The sequence below is a fragment of the Myxine glutinosa genome, chromosome 14 (assembly GCF_964187855.1).
Source record: "Myxine glutinosa chromosome 14, kmMyxGlut1.1, whole genome shotgun sequence".
Taxonomy (NCBI): domain Eukaryota; kingdom Metazoa; phylum Chordata; class Myxini; order Myxiniformes; family Myxinidae; genus Myxine; species Myxine glutinosa.
The window spans coordinates 51,436,733-51,457,072 of NC_136274.1; the positions used below are offsets into that span (position 1 = coordinate 51,436,733).

General features: G+C 46.9%; 1 protein-coding gene across 3 annotated transcripts in view; it reads right to left on the reverse strand.

Moving 5' to 3' along the window:
* Window positions 1–20,340, reverse strand: part of ITSN1 (intersectin 1) — a 222,897-nt gene that overhangs the window by 198,488 nt on the left and 4,069 nt on the right. For all 3 annotated transcript variants that reach the window (XM_078768237.1, XM_078768236.1, XM_078768235.1), the window contains exons 2-7: window positions 19,917–20,009; window positions 10,982–11,045; window positions 10,687–10,829; window positions 10,130–10,291; window positions 9,911–9,995; window positions 3–112 (exon numbers count right to left, since the gene is read on the reverse strand). In XM_078768237.1, the coding sequence (XP_078624363.1) occupies window positions 3–112; window positions 9,911–9,995; window positions 10,130–10,291; window positions 10,687–10,829; window positions 10,982–11,045; window positions 19,917–20,009 (657 nt within the window). The remainder of the gene's footprint in view (window positions 1–2; window positions 113–9,910; window positions 9,996–10,129; window positions 10,292–10,686; window positions 10,830–10,981; window positions 11,046–19,916; window positions 20,010–20,340) is intronic.

The following is a 20,340-nucleotide window of genomic DNA, read 5'->3' on the forward strand; positions in this document are numbered from 1 at the left end:
ACCGGTGAGAAAACCCCTCATGGTTTTGTCGTGGCTGTTAAACAACTGTCTGTACTTGAGACGAGATGACTGTGGGACACCCCAATCAGAAGAAACTGCAGAACCAGCCAAGCTGCAAACATTTGTGCAAGAAATAAAGAGAAAAGTCAATGCAACGCTTTTTATCATTGAAAAACAAACCGAGTCGAGTCACACAATATTAGTGCATTCTTTCGTACCAATTCAAACAACCTGTACATGTTTGAGAAAAGCAGCTCTTCAAGCAAAGCCAACGGGCTACTGCACCGACGGATATCCACTCCGTTTTATATTCTTTCCTCTAAGGCACCATTTTTATTATTATTACCATTTGTCTATTATTTATTTATCCTCCTCCAAGGCCATTATCTTCGACACCAGAGGGAAAGGACCACATTTGTTCATCTGCTACGAGCGAGCATTGCTCGTGTGAAACAAATGATCGGCCATGAACTAAAACGGAAACTGCTCTATATTGTTGCGAATATGGAATTTGGCCTCCATATCCGCTTGTAAATATTCCCCTATTTTCTCCAATACTCCCCAACTTTCCCCAGTCCCCCATTCCCTAGTCCCATTGCATGTAAATAACAATCAGTAGAGCCGACCTTCCCCTTATTCCCCCATTAAATGTCGTGCCCAGGTCCACCGCACCACACGTAGACAACTTTCGGACATCTTCCTAGTTATTCTTAATCTATGTCAGTTAAGGCCTCGTTTCCATTAATTATGACTCTTCGTTGCACCAGAATGTGATTATATGGCACCAGTAGTGAGTTTAGGACCTTCCCATACCTCCTCCCATCTTCTTCCCCAAACAACAACAACAACAACAACTACAGCTACAACAACAACTACAACAACGGCGCGCGCGGGGAGTGTGCGTCCTCCCTCCGGCTCGGTTAGCCGCCATTATCCATGCGCTCCACGGGGTTACCACGAAGGGGCTGGCTGTCAGCTCCTCGTCAAGGGCGGAGCCTGGTAAACCCCCCCGCACCCAATAAGAAGGGCGGACCGATTCCATCTGGGCGGAGCTAACGAGCCGAGGGCGTGTCACTCCCCGCCGGATATACGCGGCCCCGCGCCGGATGTGACGGGAGATGCGCACCGAGCTTGGAGAAGGAAAGCCACCTGCGAGCGCTGAGTCAGATGCGCCCCCAGCTTGAGACGACAAGACGCCACCTCGAGCGCTGAGAGACCTCCTGCATCTTTTGGGCCGCGCCATCCTGTCCCTGAGCACAAGGTGCACCTTGTGCTGGCCATCGAATACCCGCTTTCCTTGCCATCAATCCCCGTGTGAGTCAGTTTTTGTCCTGTTTCTCTGTGGTCTGTCGGGAATAATATAAGGTTGTGTCTAAGTGCCTGTCTTCCTATGATGTACCTCTTGTAGTTGTAATCTAACCTTCCGCCTTAATATAACCTCCTCCGGAGGTCTTGAGAACTGAACCCCTGGTGTCGTATTGTGTCATTATAACCCAGCCGGGTGTCTTCTCTTTCCTATTGAGCCAGCGTAGCGCGGCTTCGTCGACGTTCGAGTACAATCGGGTAATTTGTGCGGACACGACGGCCATTCCGCTCGGCCCACCTTAACATCAAAGTCGTGTCTGTAACAATTGGTGTCGAGGAGTGAGATTCGGACCCGGGACTAAATTAGTTAGGCCCAAATTTTGGGAGGGAAAATCGAGCCGGAGCGCGGTTACTGCGCTCGACGAAATTATAACAGCAAAATTTGGATTGGTGTTACGAAACTCGAATTTTGAAAGTCGCGCTATGGCGGATCAAGACGGCTGGGGTCCGGTAGGGGAGAGTGAAGCAGGGTCGGTCCAGGACCAAATTGAGGGACGCGAGGAGAGCGAAGCAGTGAGGGCGGCAGGGTCGCAAAATAGCGTTGTCACGCACGAGGTGGCCACGGCGTCCACGCCCGCGACCGTAGCAGTGACGCTGGTGGATTGGAACCTTTTTTTTATACAAATGAAGGCCCTTATGGCCCAGACTAGTGAGCAAATGAGGGCTGATAGTGAGCGGTTGGGAAACCAAATGGGGGTAATGGGGAACCGGATGGATGCTCAGAGTGAGCAATTGGGAGTAATGAGGGACGAAGCGAGGGGTACCAGTGAGGGGTTAGACAATAATTTTGAGGAGTTAGACAAGAAATTTGGGAAGTTAGACAATAATTTTGAGGAGTTAGACAAGAAATTTGGGAAGTTAGACAATAATTTTGAGGGGTTAGACAACGGGATAAAAGAGGTGAGAAATGGGTTAATGGGGGTAGAAAACAGAATGGCTGCCCAGGAGAATCAGATAGAGGGAGTGAAAAATGGGTTAGAGGGGTTAGAAAACAGGATGGAAGGCAAATTGAGGGACATGAGGGACCAAGCGGAAAGGGAAGTTAACCAAATGGGGCAGCAGATAGAGGGGGTCAGAATGGGGGTAGAAACCAAACTGGATGCTCACAGGGAGGAAATGGAGCAGATGAGGGTGGCATCTGGGCAGGAGATGCAAGTGATGGGAGAGGAGATCAGAAGAGGAGTGAGTGAGGAGGTCGGAGGAGTGCGCGAGGAGGTGAGGCACTGTAAGGAGCACATGGAGAAGGAGGTGAGAAAGGGGACTGTAAAGTTACAAGGGGGCATAGAGGACCTGACGCAGGAGGTGGAGCAGCTGACGGTGGGACAGACGGAGTTAGTGGAGCAGGTTCAAAGGAACACTGCGGTATTAGGAGGGTTGAAAGCGACACAAAACGACATAAAAAACGACTTGATAGCGACAAAGAGGGAATGTCAGATGGTACGTGAGGGACTGACAACGAGGTTGGACGAGGTGATAGAGGTAATGGAGACGAAGGACCGGCAGGTGAGGACGCACATGGAAACGGTCAAGGTAGCCTTGGAGGACGAGCTTGAGGAGACGTACCGGGGAATAAAAGAGGTGAGGCACAAATTAGAAGAAGTGGAAGAAGGGGTGAGCGAAATTAAGAAGCGACGGAGAGGAGATAACAAGGAGATAAAAGAGGAGATAAAAGAATTGGTCCAAAGTCTGTGTTTGGATCGTGATGTGCTCATTAACCGGATGAGGGATTCGCAGGTGATGGAGGAGAAGCGAAGAGGAAGAGGACCCGGTGTAAGTGGTGACCAATATGGTCGTGCGTATGATGCGCCAGGGGATTTAAGAAGCTTGGGGGTCGAGATGGACCCGGGTGTTCGTGAAAGGCCGTTGGTGAGGTGTGCGACAGGTCTGGTGTGCGAAAAAGGAGGTGTGCAAGAAAGTCCGACTCTGGGGTGTGTGAGGAAAAAGTGCGTGCCAAGGAGTGAGTGTGCTGGCGAGAGTGAGTCGGTCGTAGCGCGTGTGCGAGGGAGCACATGGAAGCGTGGTGTGGTGAGTGTTACAGAGGGTGTGACGGGAGAGTGTGCGCAGGAGTGTGCGCGAGAAAGGTGTGTGACGGACAGGTGCATGAGGAAAGAGTGCGCTGTCAGAAGTAAGGAAGAGTGTCCACCTGTGGTGAGTGTTACAGAGGGTGTAACGGGAGAGTGTGCGCGAGGAAGGTGTGTGACGGACAGGGGCATGAGGAAAGAGTGCGCTGTCAGAAGTAAGGAAGAGTGTCCACCTGTGGTGAGTGTTACAGAGGGTGTAACGGGAGAGTGTGCGCGAGGAAGGTGTGTGACGGACAGGTGCATGAGGAAAGAGTGCGCTGTCAGAAGTAAGGAAGAGTGTCCACCTGTGGTGAGTGTTACAGAGGGTGTAACGGGAGAGTGTGCGCGAGAAAGGTGTGTGACGGACAGGTGCATGGGGAAAGACTGCGCTGTCAAGAGTAAGGGTGAGTGCGCTGTCAAGAATGGAGGTGAAAGTAGTGAGAGTGACAAGGAGCGTGAGTTAGTTGTGACAGGTGAGCGAGGATGTACACCTGGGATGGAAGGATGCACACCTGGAATGGTAGAGCGTGAGTGGGAATGCACGCTGGAGTTGGTGGTGAGGCACGTGGTTGGGTGTGCGAATGAGGGCACACCTGTGATTGTCACAGAGGAGGTGACCGAGGAGGGGGCGCGAAGCGGTGTATTGGTGAGGTGTGCGAGCAACGAATGTGTGCCAAAGTGTTCGGTGGTCAGGTGTGTGACCAAGGCTGTGAGTGGAATGGGTGTACCTGGGTGTGTAAGGAAAGGTACGAGGAGCATGGGCACGGCTGGATGTGTGAGCAAGGAACGGGCTGCGGGGTGTAAGCGTCCAGGTGAAGCATCGACGTTAGACGGGGTCGAGTTTAGAACGACTTATAGCCGAATCGGGCCCTCGGTGCGTGCCGGGCTTCGCGTGCCGCGAGAACCAGCGGGGATCCGAGCCACGGCGGGTTCGAAAGGACCGCCGTGCGCGATCCACGCTGGGCCTCGCGTGGGACGGCCGCGTCCGTGCTCCACTAGGCGGAGCGGGCAGCTGGATAGGAAGGGTCGTTATGGCGACCACTTTTTGTTGAGACGTGCCGGCAGGTCGAGATCGGGACATTGGATGGCTCCACGCCGAGGTGATGCGTGGGATCTCGGCCCGGGTAAGCCCCCGTCCCTGCACCGAGTGCCGGACGCATTCAGCCGCTGGCACAAAACAACCAGCATCCATTGCTTGGCTTTACGAAGCCGGGCTTTGGACAGGAATTGGCGCACCGAGAGGTATTAGTGAGTCGACTGGGTGATGAGGTTAGTGTTTTGGACCCAAAATTAGAGAAAAACAAAATTTGATGATTGGCAAGGGATTGGCAGTAGTGATTGGCAGATGATGGGCAGTGATTGGCAAATTTTTAATTTGTTGAAATTAGATGTGCAAAATTGGTAGTGAGAGACCCCCGATGTGGTGGGATGGCAAATCCACCATCCCTCACAGGGGGGGCAAAGGAGCAATAGCTTATGGGGTGTATGGCAGTGAAAACTAGCCCGGGTGGGTTAGGATATTGTGTGTAGGGATCTAGAGAAGATGACCTTAGGTAACGTTAAGGTTAGTTAGTGACTGATACCTGTAGTGGGGACGCAGGTAGATTAGTGTGGATTATAATGACGAGGGAGCGCAATAGTTTAAAGGGACGACTGGGAAGCGCAAGTTTCAGAAGGGAGTAGTTAGCTGAGATGATGCCATGTGTGTGAGGATGGAACAGGTGTGATTGCACAGGTGTGCAATTGGACAGGTGTGTGGAGCAGTGTATGAGTAGTGAGTGTGTGGATCAGCGCGAATGCGCTTGGGGAGAGAAGGGTGCAGGTGGCACCAGGTGTGAGAGCACAGGTGTGCAGGTACAGGTGTGTGGAGAGAGTTGGAGTAAGTGGTACGGAGTGGTGTGCATGGTGCGAAGGTGTGAATGGGGGAAGAGTGGACCCCCATCACGAGTACCCGGGGCGGGTAGTGTAAGTGTTAGGTAGAGGGTGCAGGTAAATTGTGGTTGGATATTGGCATTTGTGGTGCGGTTGCAGAATGGTGTTGTGAATGGGTGCATTAGTGTTGTGGAAATGGCTGGGCGTGTAGCCTGTTAGTGTGTGTAGTTGGTTGGGCACTCCACCACTGTGAGGATGTCGGCCAGGTGAGGCCGCAGGTGGGCTCTGGGAGCCGGTAGTTGTGAGTGGGTGCCTGAGGATCCCGGGTGTGGATCGGGCAGCCCAGTGCCAGAGAGGGCACGGAGTGGGGAGAGAGCCAGAGGGCCTTCCCCAGGTAGATAGGTTAGGGTAAGGAGCAGGTAAGCTCGGAGGCAACTGCAGTGGTGGAGGTGTGCAGGTGGGTAGACCCACTGGGAGAGGTACACGCCGCAGCCCAGAAATTGTGCGAGGGCACCGGGAGATGAATCGGGGGAGTGAGACCCCAAATTGAAGAGCACCACAGTTTGGCCAATGGGAATTGGTTTTTAGAACCCATAGAGTAAGAGGGCCAATGGTTTGGCCGGAGAAAGACCCCGGGTAGTGTAAAGTTGTTAAAGTCATTTAGGAAATAGTTAGGATTGATGAACCTGTCGCACCATACGCAGCCACTTACCTGTGGTGATGATGATGACTCCACACCTGTGTTTTCTTTGTTTTGTTGCAGGAGATGAATCGCTGTGTGGATTTGTGAGACGCATCACGACGTGGATGAGACATTGGGGTGATTCCATCTCTCCCTCCCTAGGAGGGACTGATGATGAATTGGTTATGGCAAATTATGATGTTGAGTTGGAGATGGCAAATTTTGATGAGAGTTGAAAATGGCAAATTTGATTGGTTAGGAGGGAGAGAAGACGAATTTGGTTTATGGGAGGAACGGGGAAGACAGTAGGGATGTTTGTTGATCTGTAAAGTAGATGTTTATGGGTAGTGTTGTGTTGTGTGGATACAGTAAGGGGTAAGGGAGGGGCCATGTAGGTTACCTGGTGGGGGGGGGGCGTACGATAGGAACGTACCTGTCTCACCTGGTTCCCATGTGCCCCCAGTGTGCATCACCTTACATTGCGTGCACTTTTGCGCCCTTACCACCTTACTCACTTGTTTCTTCTTTTGTCTCCCACCTCCGAGGATCTGGCTTTGGGGTAGAGAGAGAGGAGAGAGAGGTGCTGGCTGCGCAGTTGTGGGCCTGCACTTTCGCTGTTTGCTGCCGGGATCGATACACCATATGGACCGCAATGTTTGTGGCCACCCACAATGGACCGCAGTTCGTTTGCGGCCAAGCACCACCCGGGGATGGACCTATGGGTCAACGTGGCACCTATGCCATACAGGTGAACCACTTTTAGTTGACACCAAGTGCACCACAAGAAGAGCAAGAGACACCTGCAGGGTTAGGGGTTGTCGCATTTATTTTTAATCATTGAACAATGGTGACTGCACCGATTGGTGGTGGGGTGGTGCTGTTGATGCTCGGAAAGGGTGCTCTGCACGTTATTAAAGGCCGTCGGCCACAGAGCACTCGTGGGTTGGTGTATCGATGTTGGCAAGCGCGCTCTCTCTATGCATAACATCTGCATGTGTTCCTCCAAAGACAGGTCCTGGATCGTAGTGTAGATATCAGCGTAATCTTGTAAATAATGCTCCCTACCGGCTGTATGTGTAGTTTGCGAATTCTTTCCGGATTCGGTTATCCTGTGGGTGTGTTTCTGAGAGGAGAAGGGTGCAACGTCGCAGGGGGACATATTTACTCATTTGTGAATATCTGTAAAACTGTCGCACTCAGGGTAGAGTTAATAGTAGAGGGAACTACATTACGTGCCACACTAAAGTAGGTAAAAATTTATCGGGTCGGGACGCCCCGAGGGTAGAGAAGGGTGCAATGTTGCGAATATGGAATTTGGCCTCCATATCCGCTTGTAAATATTCCCCTATTTTCTCCAATACTCCCCAACTTTCCCCAGTCCCCCATTCCCTAGTCCCATTGCATGTAAATAACAATCAGTAGAGCCGACCTTCCCCTTATTCCCCCATTAAATGTCGTGCCCAGGTCCACCGCACCACACGTAGACAACTTTCGGACATCTTCCTAGTTATTCTTAATCTATGTCAGTTAAGGCCTCGTTTCCATTAATTATGACTCTTCGTTGCACCAGAATGTGATTATATGGCACCAGTAGTGAGTTTAGGACCTTCCCATACCTCCTCCCATCTTCTTCCCCAAACAACAACAACAACAACAACTACAGCTACAACAACAACTACAACAACGGCGCGCGCGGGGAGTGTGCGTCCTCCCTCCGGCTCGGTTAGCCGCCATTATCCATGCGCTCCACGGGGTTACCACGAAGGGGCTGGCTGTCAGCTCCTCGTCAAGGGCGGAGCCTGGTAAACCCCCCCGCACCCAATAAGAAGGGCGGACCGATTCCATCTGGGCGGAGCTAACGAGCCGAGGGCGTGTCACTCCCCGCCGGATATACGCGGCCCCGCGCCGGATGTGACGGGAGATGCGCACCGAGCTTGGAGAAGGAAAGCCACCTGCGAGCGCTGAGTCAGATGCGCCCCCAGCTTGAGACGACAAGACGCCACCTCGAGCGCTGAGAGACCTCCTGCATCTTTTGGGCCGCGCCATCCTGTCCCTGAGCACAAGGTGCACCTTGTGCTGGCCATCGAATACCCGCTTTCCTTGCCATCAATCCCCGTGTGAGTCAGTTTTTGTCCTGTTTCTCTGTGGTCTGTCGGGAATAATATAAGGTTGTGTCTAAGTGCCTGTCTTCCTATGATGTACCTCTTGTAGTTGTAATCTAACCTTCCGCCTTAATATAACCTCCTCCGGAGGTCTTGAGAACTGAACCCCTGGTGTCGTATTGTGTCATTATAACCCAGCCGGGTGTCTTCTCTTTCCTATTGAGCCAGCGTAGCGCGGCTTCGTCGACGTTCGAGTACAATCGGGTAATTTGTGCGGACACGACGGCCATTCCGCTCGGCCCACCTTAACATCAAAGTCGTGTCTGTAACAATATATTAAAGTAGTAGCAGTTTTCCGTCCATCTTATTCTCTTTCCGCCATTGGTTGGACAGATGGCCTGACTCCACGCACTGGCATTTTGATTTTCATGTCAAATTCACAAACGCCATGCCCTACCTTTACAATGCTGAAACAAACTTCCAGGAGCATGTGAGGCAGCGCTTATTGCCGATACACCGTTCAAAAAGGGGGGGTTTCTGCCCTCTGTTATATGGGTCCCTGCTAGTGCAATTGAAAATGTCGTTCGTTAGTAATCCCTGCAAGTGCCAGTAATCGCTGGTCTCGTCCTGCGGTTATTCAATCCACAAATAATTCAAAATTTTGCGTGCAGTCTACCTCTAATTTAGAACTACAAGAGAGATGTATGTGTGTATGTATATACATATATAATATGTTTGTGTGTGTTTGTGTGTGTGTGTGTGCATGTATGTTGGTTGGTTGGTTGTCAAGAAGGTGGAACGGTGGAACAGTCCTCCCATGTCTCGAAGTATCCACCTCCATTTCGGTAAGGGGGGTGGGGGAGGGAGTCACGATTCATGGGCCAAGCTGTGAAGTTTTATTGTTAAAGGTTTGTTCCAAGTGCTATTTTGAGAATCGTCACGAAGCTCTGGACAGCTTCCAACTGTCAGTCGTTTTCATTTGTATTAATATTCCTATGGATGGTTTTTAAGGATCTTCTTCATCGTTACTGTTTATACAATTATCACTGGCATAATTATGGCTCTCTTCAGCTTCCAGGTCTTTTCACTTCATGTTTGAGGGTGTGTGTGTGTGTGCGTGTGCGTGTGCGCGTGCGCGCGTGTGTGTGTGTGTGTGTGTGTGTGTGTGTGTGTGTGTGTGTGTGTGTGTGTGTGTGTGTGTGTGTGTCACATACATTACTCACAATAAGTTAGGGATATTGTGGGAGTGAGTTCATTTTTTTTTATAGGGGTTAGGGTATTGAAATCAAGAATGCTGTGTTTTTTCACACTCATTAATAACCATAGAATTAGAACCAATACAACAACTTTTTTCAACATAATTAATACACAAAATCAACCACACCGAAGAACCTGCCAATATCCCTAACTTATTGTGAGTCGTTGTATTTCTCAAAGATGGCCAAAAGGATCAGTCAAACTTCCAGAGGTTCAGTGCCAAGGAGTGTTTTAGGGCAAAAAAGTGAAATACTGTACGGTATTTGAAAACAAATAGGATTTTTTTTTTTTTTTTTTTTTAAATAAATCGCTCTATAGTGTCTAAGCCTTTGTAGCTACATGAAAGGCAATACTAAATGATCTCCAACCCCATTCCTTAATGGGGGTAGGGAATGGTTTTAGACCCAGGTTTGATTTCTTCAAAATGCCAACAGGATTAGAACAGCAATGGGAAATGCCAAGTACCCCAACTAGTTGTCCATATGCACACAAATAAATTGGAATCCGCGATATATCTTTAACAAAATGAAACACCTGTAGGGAATAGCATATGACAGCAAGGTACGCAATACCTGGTGCTCTCCAAAGCCTGGCCCTTCGGGCAGTGGGACATGCCCCCGGGAATCTGAAAGCCTGGACCTTGTGGTAACTGAAGCCCTGGAGGGAGCCAAACACAGCACAATATTTCCTCTACGTTGCCTTACACGTGGACACACAAAGAAGAAAGATTCCAATCTCTTGCATTTACACCAAATCTCAACACTCTATCGATCCCCAAACTTTTTCCTTACCAACAGTGGAAAATACCGGTTGTGGTTGCAGCAGGCCTGGAACTCCATTGGAGATGGGGATCGAACTATGCAAGGCGGATCCTGCTGAGCCTGGAGGCATTAGTCCCAAGGGTGGTGGTCCAGACAGCATTGCCGGTGGTGCTATGGTCAGGCCAGGAGCTCCTGATCATAACGATGCACCAAACCACCAACACGTCCATCCAAAAGCAGAATGACACATGCAATACATTCACAATACGTGGGACGTTCAAAAGGTCATACAGGTGAAATACTCAAGTCCAAAATATACAAAAACAAAAAAGTATAATGAGGCTTGCATATAAATAAAAGATACATTTCTATATTCTCTAATTACATACACGTTTAGATTTAAAAAAAAAAAAAACACGGCACGTCAGACTATTATAAGTGAAGCATCTCATTCGTACAACATTGTCAACATCCCACTGACTCAGAAGGAAAACCTTTCACAATAATAAATTGCAAGACATCACACTGGAAATGACTCATTTGAGCAAAGCTCATTTGGAGAAGGCCACCTCCCCATCAAGATGTACCAAAAGGGATCGGAGGTTGCTTGATAGACATTGGTAGGACAGCGGGCAGATTGTGTCCATTGAGCTTCAACTTGATCAGCTTCATGGCGATCGAAAATTCCGCTTGGTCCATGCGACCATCGGCATTCATATCTGCCAACATCCTGTGAGGAGAAAGGCAGCAGGCCCAATATCCTGACTGAGGTCATTTGACTACAAAAGGTCAAGAGGTCAGCCAAGCAAATGGGAACTTGACGAATAACCAAAAGTGACATCGTTTAACACAGTCCAGTCCACTCCACTCCACTCCACTCACCATATCTGTGCGAGTACAGTCCTTGGTAGCCCTGACTGCAGGAAGAAGTTTCTCGCTTGGTCCCCTGTGTGAAGGCAACATACAAAATTCCCTTCCAAACTGAAAACGAATCAATTTTCCTGAACTTGTTCACACAAAAAACTCAGGTTACCATCATTGACGAGCCAACAGCAAATCTCGAATTCAAAGGAAGTGTTGACTTAGCGGTTAGGGTGCCGGCTTGGGATCCTAGGATCCTGGGTTCGAATCCAGGTCGATCGCTGAATTAACGCCAGGGGGGTTGACTCAGCCTGTCATCCTTCCGAGGTCGGCAAATTGAGTACCAGCTTGCTGGGATGAGTGATCCCGGTGTGTACCCCGATTTAGAATAGGTACACCGTATCCCTGCGCATCGTGAGAGGCGACTAAAGGTTGGCGTCAGGAAGGGCATCCGGCCATAAAAACATTGCCTCAAACAGGGAACCATGATTGTCATGGGGCCCGCAAGGCTAACCCCCGCTCTAGCGGGGAAAATGGCCTTAAAACGATCATTCATTCATTCATTTCATTCAAAGGAAGTGAAAAGTGTTTGCTGTACACAGTGGTGAAGGTCAAAAGTCACTATTCTATTGGAGGGAGGGAATCGAAACGCTCAGTCACGGCTGACGCCGAATAGCCCAAGCAATATAGTTGCATAAAAAGGCAAAAAGTTAGAAGTAACCAAAATGAAAATGAGTCTTTACTTTCCTTTCGGCTCAACAAAACAAAGCCTCAGAGTTTCCGCCAAAGGTAAAATAATCAATGGCGCAAGTGTGACAAATGACGGCATATGGATAGATCACAAGGGCAGAAAAAAAAAAGTGACAAGTAAACTTTCATTAAAATTGAGAAACCTGTGTTACAAAGAGTGAAAATTTAAAAGTTGACTGAAAATGAAAGCAAGAGAAGAACTATAATGACACTTGGGAGAGTGCATACTCCACCCGACGGAACAGTTTATATTTGGTAGCCCACTGATAGGCCCGATCCGGATCTGGATATTCTCCAAAATCGAATCAAATCGATTCGTTATTGTAACACACACAACCTGTCCACCAAGTTTCATCCAAATCCATCCTCAGCTTTTTGAGGTATTCTGCTCAGACAGACAAGCAGACAAAAAAAACAAAAAAAACATCAAACACTTTGGAGATTTAAAGGGAAGGAGAGGATTAATGATGTCCTCAGCTGGGATACTCTTGGCCTGTGAGATTATGGCACAAACACAAGTCAGTTAACCTAGAGAATGACAAACAGAAATGAGCTTCTTCATTCCCATGATGAAAGGAGCAAGGAGCGTTTGTTTTGACAACTGCCAGGAGGCAGCTGCTAATCAGGCATAACATTAAGCAATCCTTATCTTATGTGGCACAGCATCTGATCCTGGTGTGACAAATTTGACCCTGTTCATTCATTCACTAGCGAAAATCACCAAAGTGGTATGTCATTAGTGTCTCAAAAAGGTGACCACCTTAAATTCTACCCACGTGAAGAATTGACAAACAAACCATTCATTTTATGCGTCTCCAAGGCCAGTTTTAGCACGACACCATAAATATGAGGGTTAAATATCCAGTAGATGAACCAGAATTTAAAAGTAGGCCTCGGTCTGTGCTAGCACCTGAGAAAATTCTGCCTAGTCTTGGGTACCCACACGCAAAGGACTCAAAAATTGCGGCAGCATTATGGGGTAACGGCAAAGCGTATAGAGCATTCGGCAGCACCTCATCTTTCGTTACAGAGAACAGCTTATTGCATCAGGTACTTTGCTTGTGAAGTTGTTCTTTCACAGCCAAACCTATTCCGCCTTCTCATGGGGTTGGAAGGGGAAAGCTTGGCCAAAGTCTTTCACCATCGGGCAGGTCCAGCCTGATGGACCTAAGTATGTTCGAGCAGGAATTTGTCATTTGTTCATGGTGCCGGCAATAGCTCGCATACTCTTCATCGAGGACACCGTAGGGTCTTTAATGGCCAATAACGAATGCTGGTAGCCACGACGCCCAGTTAACACCAATCCGAGGGACAGCACACACACAGACGAATCTGCCTGTGAAACACCGGGATGATAGTTTAAAACTGGATCGGGATTCCAACCGAGGCGAGACAACTCAGATGGGAGAGTGCGTACCCATGGCTACGTTTGTGAAGGATACGTACAACCCGGCTTCAAACTTGCATGGATTTTAACCCACAGATCGATAGCTCACTGGAAAGTGAGGGCACTTTGCTGCCGAATCAACCAATGCAATTGTAGAAACAAAGTTGTTGTGACTTAAAGTGCAAGCAGTTCAATGTGTTTACCAACATAATTAAGTCTTATTTGCTCCAAATTTGGTCCATACAGAAATGCAATTTTGGTGGATGCAGAAATGCAAAATGCAAAGGGTGGAAATGCGAATGGTTCGGTGGATGTGCGGAGTATCGTTGAGAGAGAGGAAGACAAATGATGAATTGCGAAAGATGATGGGAATATTGCCTGTGATTGATGCTGTGAAGAGGAACAGGTTGAGATGGTTTGGTCACGTGTTGAGGAAGGATGAAAGTGACTGGTTGAGAAGAGTGATGGAAATGAATGTAGAAGGAAGTAGAGGACGGGGAAGACCGAGAAAGACTTGGCTAAAGATGGTGGAAGAAGAAATGCGGGCAAGGGGGTTAACAAGGAGAGATGCAGAAAATAGGGCAAAATGGAGAAGATTGTCATGGGGACCGCAAGGCTAACCCCCGCTCTAGCAGGGAAAATGGCCTTAAAATGCCTGTTGTGTTGTTGTATCCAACAATGATATCCCTTCAACACAGACAAACACAAACAGACAAACATAGGCACACAGATGCAAAGAGACAGACAAGTAAAGAGACAGAGCAAGAGGCAGAGAGACGCAGGGGGGCAGAGAGACGCAGGGGGGCAGAGAGACGCAGGGGGGCAGAGAGACGCAGGGGGGCAGAGAGACGCAGGGGGGCAGAGAGACGCAGGGGGGCAGAGAGACGCAGGGGGGCAGAGAGACGCAGGGGGGCAGAGAGACGCAGGGGGGCAGAGAGACGCAGGGGGCCAGAGAGACGCAGGGGGGGCAGAGAGACGCAGGGGGGCAGAGAGACGCAGGGGGGCAGAGAGACGCAGGGGGGCAGAGAGACGCAGGGGGGCAGAGAGACGCAGGGGGGGCAGAGAGACGCAGGGGGGCAGAGAGACGCAGGGGGGCAGAGAGACGCAGGGGGGCAGAGAGACGCAGGGGGGCAGAGAGACGCAGGGGGGCAGATAGACGCAGGGGGGCAGAGAGACGCAGGGGGGCAGAGAGACGCAGGGGGGCAGAGAGACGCAGGGGGGGGGGGCAGAGAGACGCAGGGGGGCAGAGAGACGCAGGGGGGGCAGAGAGACGCAGGGGGGCAGAGAGACGCAGGGGGGCAGAGAGACGCAGGGGGGCAGAGAGACGCAGGGGGCAGAGAGACGCAGGGGGCAGACAGACTGCCAGATGCAGACACGCAAGTTCTTTAAGGAAGCCTGTTTTGTTTTAAAATTACTTTCATGAAACAGATTGTGCATGACATTTCATTACCAATTTATTCTCGTCAAACGAGTTGGCATTGAAAAGACAGCCCATGGAAATCAAGGACCAAGAAAACTTTCATCACAACAACATGCGAGGACAGAAGGGTGGGAAGATAAAAGGGAACCACAGACGAATAAACCCAGCAATAAAGCCTTCCAAATCAACCGCTGTACCTTTCACATTTCCCTCTCACTGAAGGAGAAAAGCTTCAATACAGAACAATTTTACACGAAAGTACCAGTTTACCGATTAGTATACCTTCGGGGATGACGGGAGAGGAAGGGGGGGGGGGTTAGGGGAGGGTGGGAAATAAAAACCAAAGTTCAGTTCAAAAGTCAAACTTCAATCAAAGCTTATCTCCGTCAACAAAGTGCTTCAGCGACTGCACGGGGGTGCATGAAAGGTCCCGTACCGGTCGATGTTCACGTACAAGACAAAGCTATCGGGATGCAAACAAAAAGGAACATAGAGACGAGTCTGTGCAAAGCCTGAATGGACTAGACAAAAACAGGGAATGATTAACGGATATATAATGAATGCACGATCTTCACGGCAAACAACCATCATCATCATTTTCTTCTTCAGCTGTGATTTTGGAAGCGAGTACTTCTTTGTGAACCTCAAACACATTGCAAAGGTGTGGATAGGTCAAACGGGGTTAGGAAAGAAACAGTGGTTGGATCAAGCAGAGCAGACACATTGTCACGCATTGACGTTCAAATAAACATTTTTGTGATCATTTTTCAGTCGGGATGCTCACACGTGGCTAACAATCCATGGAAGCCATAATTGCTCACAGCACGCAGTTGCAGCGACGGCACTTTAAAAGGAAAAAAATTAAACAAAGCGAACAGCCACAAAGCACAATGGTGACGATGCATTATCCTGAGATCCAGGCTGGTGTCCGTCTGCGGCGACGGACAGGTAGAACGATGGATTCAATTGACGAGACGTCCATCGAGGTATTCTAACTGCCGTGGGAAGGAAGGACAAAGCTCACGTTTCGGGCGTTCACGCTTCGTCGGAGCAAAAGAGCAAACCTGAGCGTTAACACTCTTTTGCTCCGACGAAGTGTCAACAGCAGAAACGTGAGCTTACCCTCGTTTCCCACGGCAGTTAACAAACCTTGACCAACATCTTGTCGATTTCATCAATTGTTCCACCTGATATTCAGAGGCACGAGTAAGAATTTCAGGTTTCAATGATCACCATTGCAGTGATAACAACAGCAGCAGCAGCAGCAGCAGCAGCAGCAGCAGCAGCAGCTGAATAGATGTTTCTTTTCTCGAAGACGAGTTGCTTCGCACTAACTGCAGCGTTAATTTATCACCGCCTAACAAACAAGGTTTTCCTCAACCGGAACAAGATTCCTTAAGAGAGCTCCAACGACCGTTTGGGCAGATTGTTCAAAAATGAACTACAACGGCACTCAGTAGAGAGCATACCTCCGCCAGGTGAACAGTTTACGTTTTGTATCGCAGAGTAGACCAGAAAATCACAATACAGAATCACATTTAATCAAAATCAACCGTCCACAACTTTTTGAGATATCCTGCTTTATATCGATTTTAGCCCTTTCTCCCAATGGTGAAGAATCACTTTGAAGATTAAATAACTCTCGAATCCGAATCCATATTCAGATCTTCACCAAAATTGAATATATTCTTCCTTGTCACACACACAACCTGTCCACCAAGTTTCGGACAAATCCATCAATAACCTTTTGAGATATCCTGCTATGTATCGTTTTTGGCCCCATTTCGCAATGGTGAAGAATCACTTTTTAAAAAATTAATAATTCTCATATCCGAATCCATATTCAGATCTTCACCAAAATTGAATATATTCTTCCTTGTCACACACACAACCTGTCCACCAAGTTTCGGACAAATCCATCAATAACCTTTTGAGATATCCTGCTATGTATCGTTTTTGGCCCCATTTCGCAATGGTGAAGAATCACTTTTTAAAAAATTAACAATTCTCATATCCGAATCCATATTCAGATCTTCACCAAAACTGAATATATTCTTCCTTGTCACACACACAACCTGTCCACCAAGTTTCGGACAAATCCATTAATAACCTTTTGAGATATCCTGCTATGTATCGTTTTTGGCCCCATTTCGCAATGGTGAAGAATCACTTTAAAAAAAATTAATAATTCTCATATCCGAATCCATATTCAGATCTTCACCAAAATTGAATATATTCTTCCTTGTCACACACACAACCTGTCCACCAAGTTTCGGACAAATCCATCAATAACCTTTTGAGATATCCTGCTATGTATCGTTTTTGGCCCCATTTCGCAATGGTGAAGAATCACTTTTTAAAAAATTAATAATTCTCATATCCGAATCCATATTCAGATCTTCACCAAAATTGAATATATTCTTCCTTGTCACACACACAACCTGTCCACCAAGTTTCGGACAAATCCATCAATAACCTTTTGAGATATCCTGCTATGTATCGTTTTTGGCCCCATTTCGCAATGGTGAAGAATCACTTTTAAAAAAATTAATAATTCTCATATCCGAATCCATATTCAGATCTTCACCAAAATTGAATATATTCTTCCTTGTCACACACACAACCTGTCCACCAAGTTTCGGACAAATCCATCAATAACCTTTTGAGATATCCTGCTATGTATCGTTTTTGGCCCCATTTCGCAATGGTGAAGAATCACTTTTAAAAAAATTAACAATTCTCATATCCGAATCCATATTAAGATCTTCACCAAAACTGAATATATTCTTCCTTGTCACACACACAACCTGTCCACCAAGTTTCGGACAAATCCATTAATAACCTTTTGAGATATCCTGCTATGTATCGTTTTTGGCCCCATTTCGCAATGGTGAAGAATCACTTTAAAAAAAATTAATAATTCTCATATCCGAATCCATATTCAGATCTTCACCAAAATTGAATATATTCTTCCTTGTCACACACACAACCTGTCCACCAAGTTTCGGACAAATCCATCAATAACCTTTTGAGATATCCTGCTATGTATCGTTTTTGGCCCCATTTCGCAATGGTGAAGAATCACTTTAAAAAAAATTAATAATTCTCATATCCGAATCCATATTCAGATCTTCACCAAAATTGAATATATTCTTCCTTGTCACACACACAACCTGTCCACCAAGTTTCGGACAAATCCATCAATAACCTTTTGAGATATCCTGCTATGTATCGTTTTTGGCCCCATTTCGCAATGGTGAAGAATCACTTTTTAAAAAATTAATAATTCTCATATCCGAATCCATATTCAGATCTTCACCAAAATTGAATATATTCTTCCTTGTCACACACACAACCTGTCCACCAAGTTTCGGACAAATCCATCAATAACCTTTTGAGATATCCTGCTATGTATCGTTTTTGGCCCCATTTCGCAATGGTGAAGAATCACTTTTTAAAAAATTAATAATTGTCATATCCGAATCCATATTCAGATCTTCACCAAAATTTAATATATTCTTCCTTGTCACACACACAACCTGTCCACCAAGTTTCGGACAAATCCATCAATAACCTTTTGAGATATCCTGCTATGTATCGTTTTTGGCCCCATTTCGCAATGGTGAAGAATCACTTTAAAAAAAAATAATAATTCTCATATCCGAATCCATATTCAGATCTTCACCAAAATTGAATATATTCTTCCTTGTCACACACACAACCTGTCCACCAAGTTTCGGACAAATCCATCAATAACCTTTTGAGATATCCTGCTATGTATCGTTTTTGGCCCCATTTCGCAATGGTGAAGAATCACTTTTTAAAAAATTAATAATTCTCATATCCGAATCCATATTCAGATCTTCACCAAAATTGAATATATTCTTCCTTGTCACACACACAACCTGTCCACCAAGTTTCGGACAAATCAATCAATAACCTTTTGAGATATCCTGCTATGTATCGTTTTTGGCCCCATTTCGCAATGGTGAAGAATCACTTATTAAAAAATTAATAATTCTCATATCCGAATCCATATTCAGATCTTCACCAAAATTGAATATATTCTTCCTTGTCACACACACACAACCTGTCCACCAAGTTTCGGACAAATCCATCAATAACCTTTTGAGATATCCTGCTATGTATCGTTTTTGGCCCCATTTCGCAATGGTGAAGAATCACTTTTAAAAAAATTAATAATTCTCATATCCGAATCCATATTCAGATCTTCACCAAAATTGAATATATTCTTCCTTGTCACACACACAACCTGTCCACCAAGTTTCGGACAAATCCATCAATAACCTTTTGAGATATCCTGCTATGTATCGTTTTTGGCCCCATTTCGCAATGGTGAAGAATCACTTTAAAAAAAATTAATAATTCTCATATCCGAATCCATATTCAGATCTTCACCAAAATTGAATATATTCTTCCTTGTCACACACACAACCTGTCCACCAAGTTTCGGACAAATCCATCAATAACCTTTTGAGATATCCTGCTATGTATCGTTTTTGGCCCCATTTCGCAATGGTGAAGAATCACTTTTAAAAAAATTAATAATTCTCATATCCGAATCCATATTCAGATCTTCACCAAAATTGAATATATTCTTCCTTGTCACACACACACAACCTGTCCACCAAGTTTCGGACAAATCCATCAATAACTTTTTGAGATATCCTGCTATGTATCGTTTTGGCCCCATTTCGCAATGGTGAAGAATCACTTTAAATTTTTAAAATAATTCTCATATCCGAATCCATATTCAGATCTTCACCAAAATCGAATCGAATCGTCCTTATCAGACACCCAACCTGTCCACCAAGTTTCGTCCAAATCCGTCCATAACTTTTTGAGATATCCTGCTATGTATCGTTTTTGGCCCGATCTCCCAATGGTGAAGAATCACTTTTTAAAATTCCACTAGCCGGATCCGAATCCGGATCTTCACCAAAATCTAATCATTTCGTCCTTGTCACATACGCTACATCTCTGCCAAATTTCGTCTGAATCCGTCCACGACTTTTTGAGAAATCTTGTTCACAGACAGACAAACAGACAAACAGACAGGGGTGAAAACATAACCTCCATCCACGTTTGGTGGCGGAGGTAAGAAGGTGTTAATATCGAAGAATGGATCGTCATAGAGAAATAACACACAATCACAAGACAAAGCCGTGGCAAGCACAGTCAGACAGGTCACCCAACGAAGAGAGAGATCACGTCGGATGGAAACAAAAAAAAGTCGTTCAAACGAGCCGGCGCGAGTGTCCGGCCTTTGTACGATAGTTAGTGCAAGCTCATGACAAACCAGGTGTGAACAGGTTAGTGACGCGGGCGAGAGCAGAGGAGGTGGACTCCACCGAGAGTGTGCCATCTCGTTAACCAACCTGTTACGAAGCCAGCAATCGGGTTGAGACCGAGGAACTGTTGGTCGTGCTTGGTCCGTTCCTCGGCAGTGATTGTCCAAGCATCGGGAGTCACTGGCAAGTAAATGACAAAGCTCACAAAACAACTTCGTGAAAACAGAAAACATTGTCGAATGATTAAACATTAATGGAGTAATGGACGACCACGCCTCTCCTGGTACAGAACAATCCCCATTCCGCTCCACAACCCAAAACCACCCACCAGCAGATCCCAAAACCCATTTACATCCTCACATCGACGTGAATCGAATGAAGATCGGGTGAGGACACAGTTAGGGCAAACAAGGGACAGATCGATTCACATCATGTCCTTTTAGGTCTTCATAAAGCAACACCCAAGCTAATTAAACATGAACCCCACACAACAATTCACACCTTGACGAAC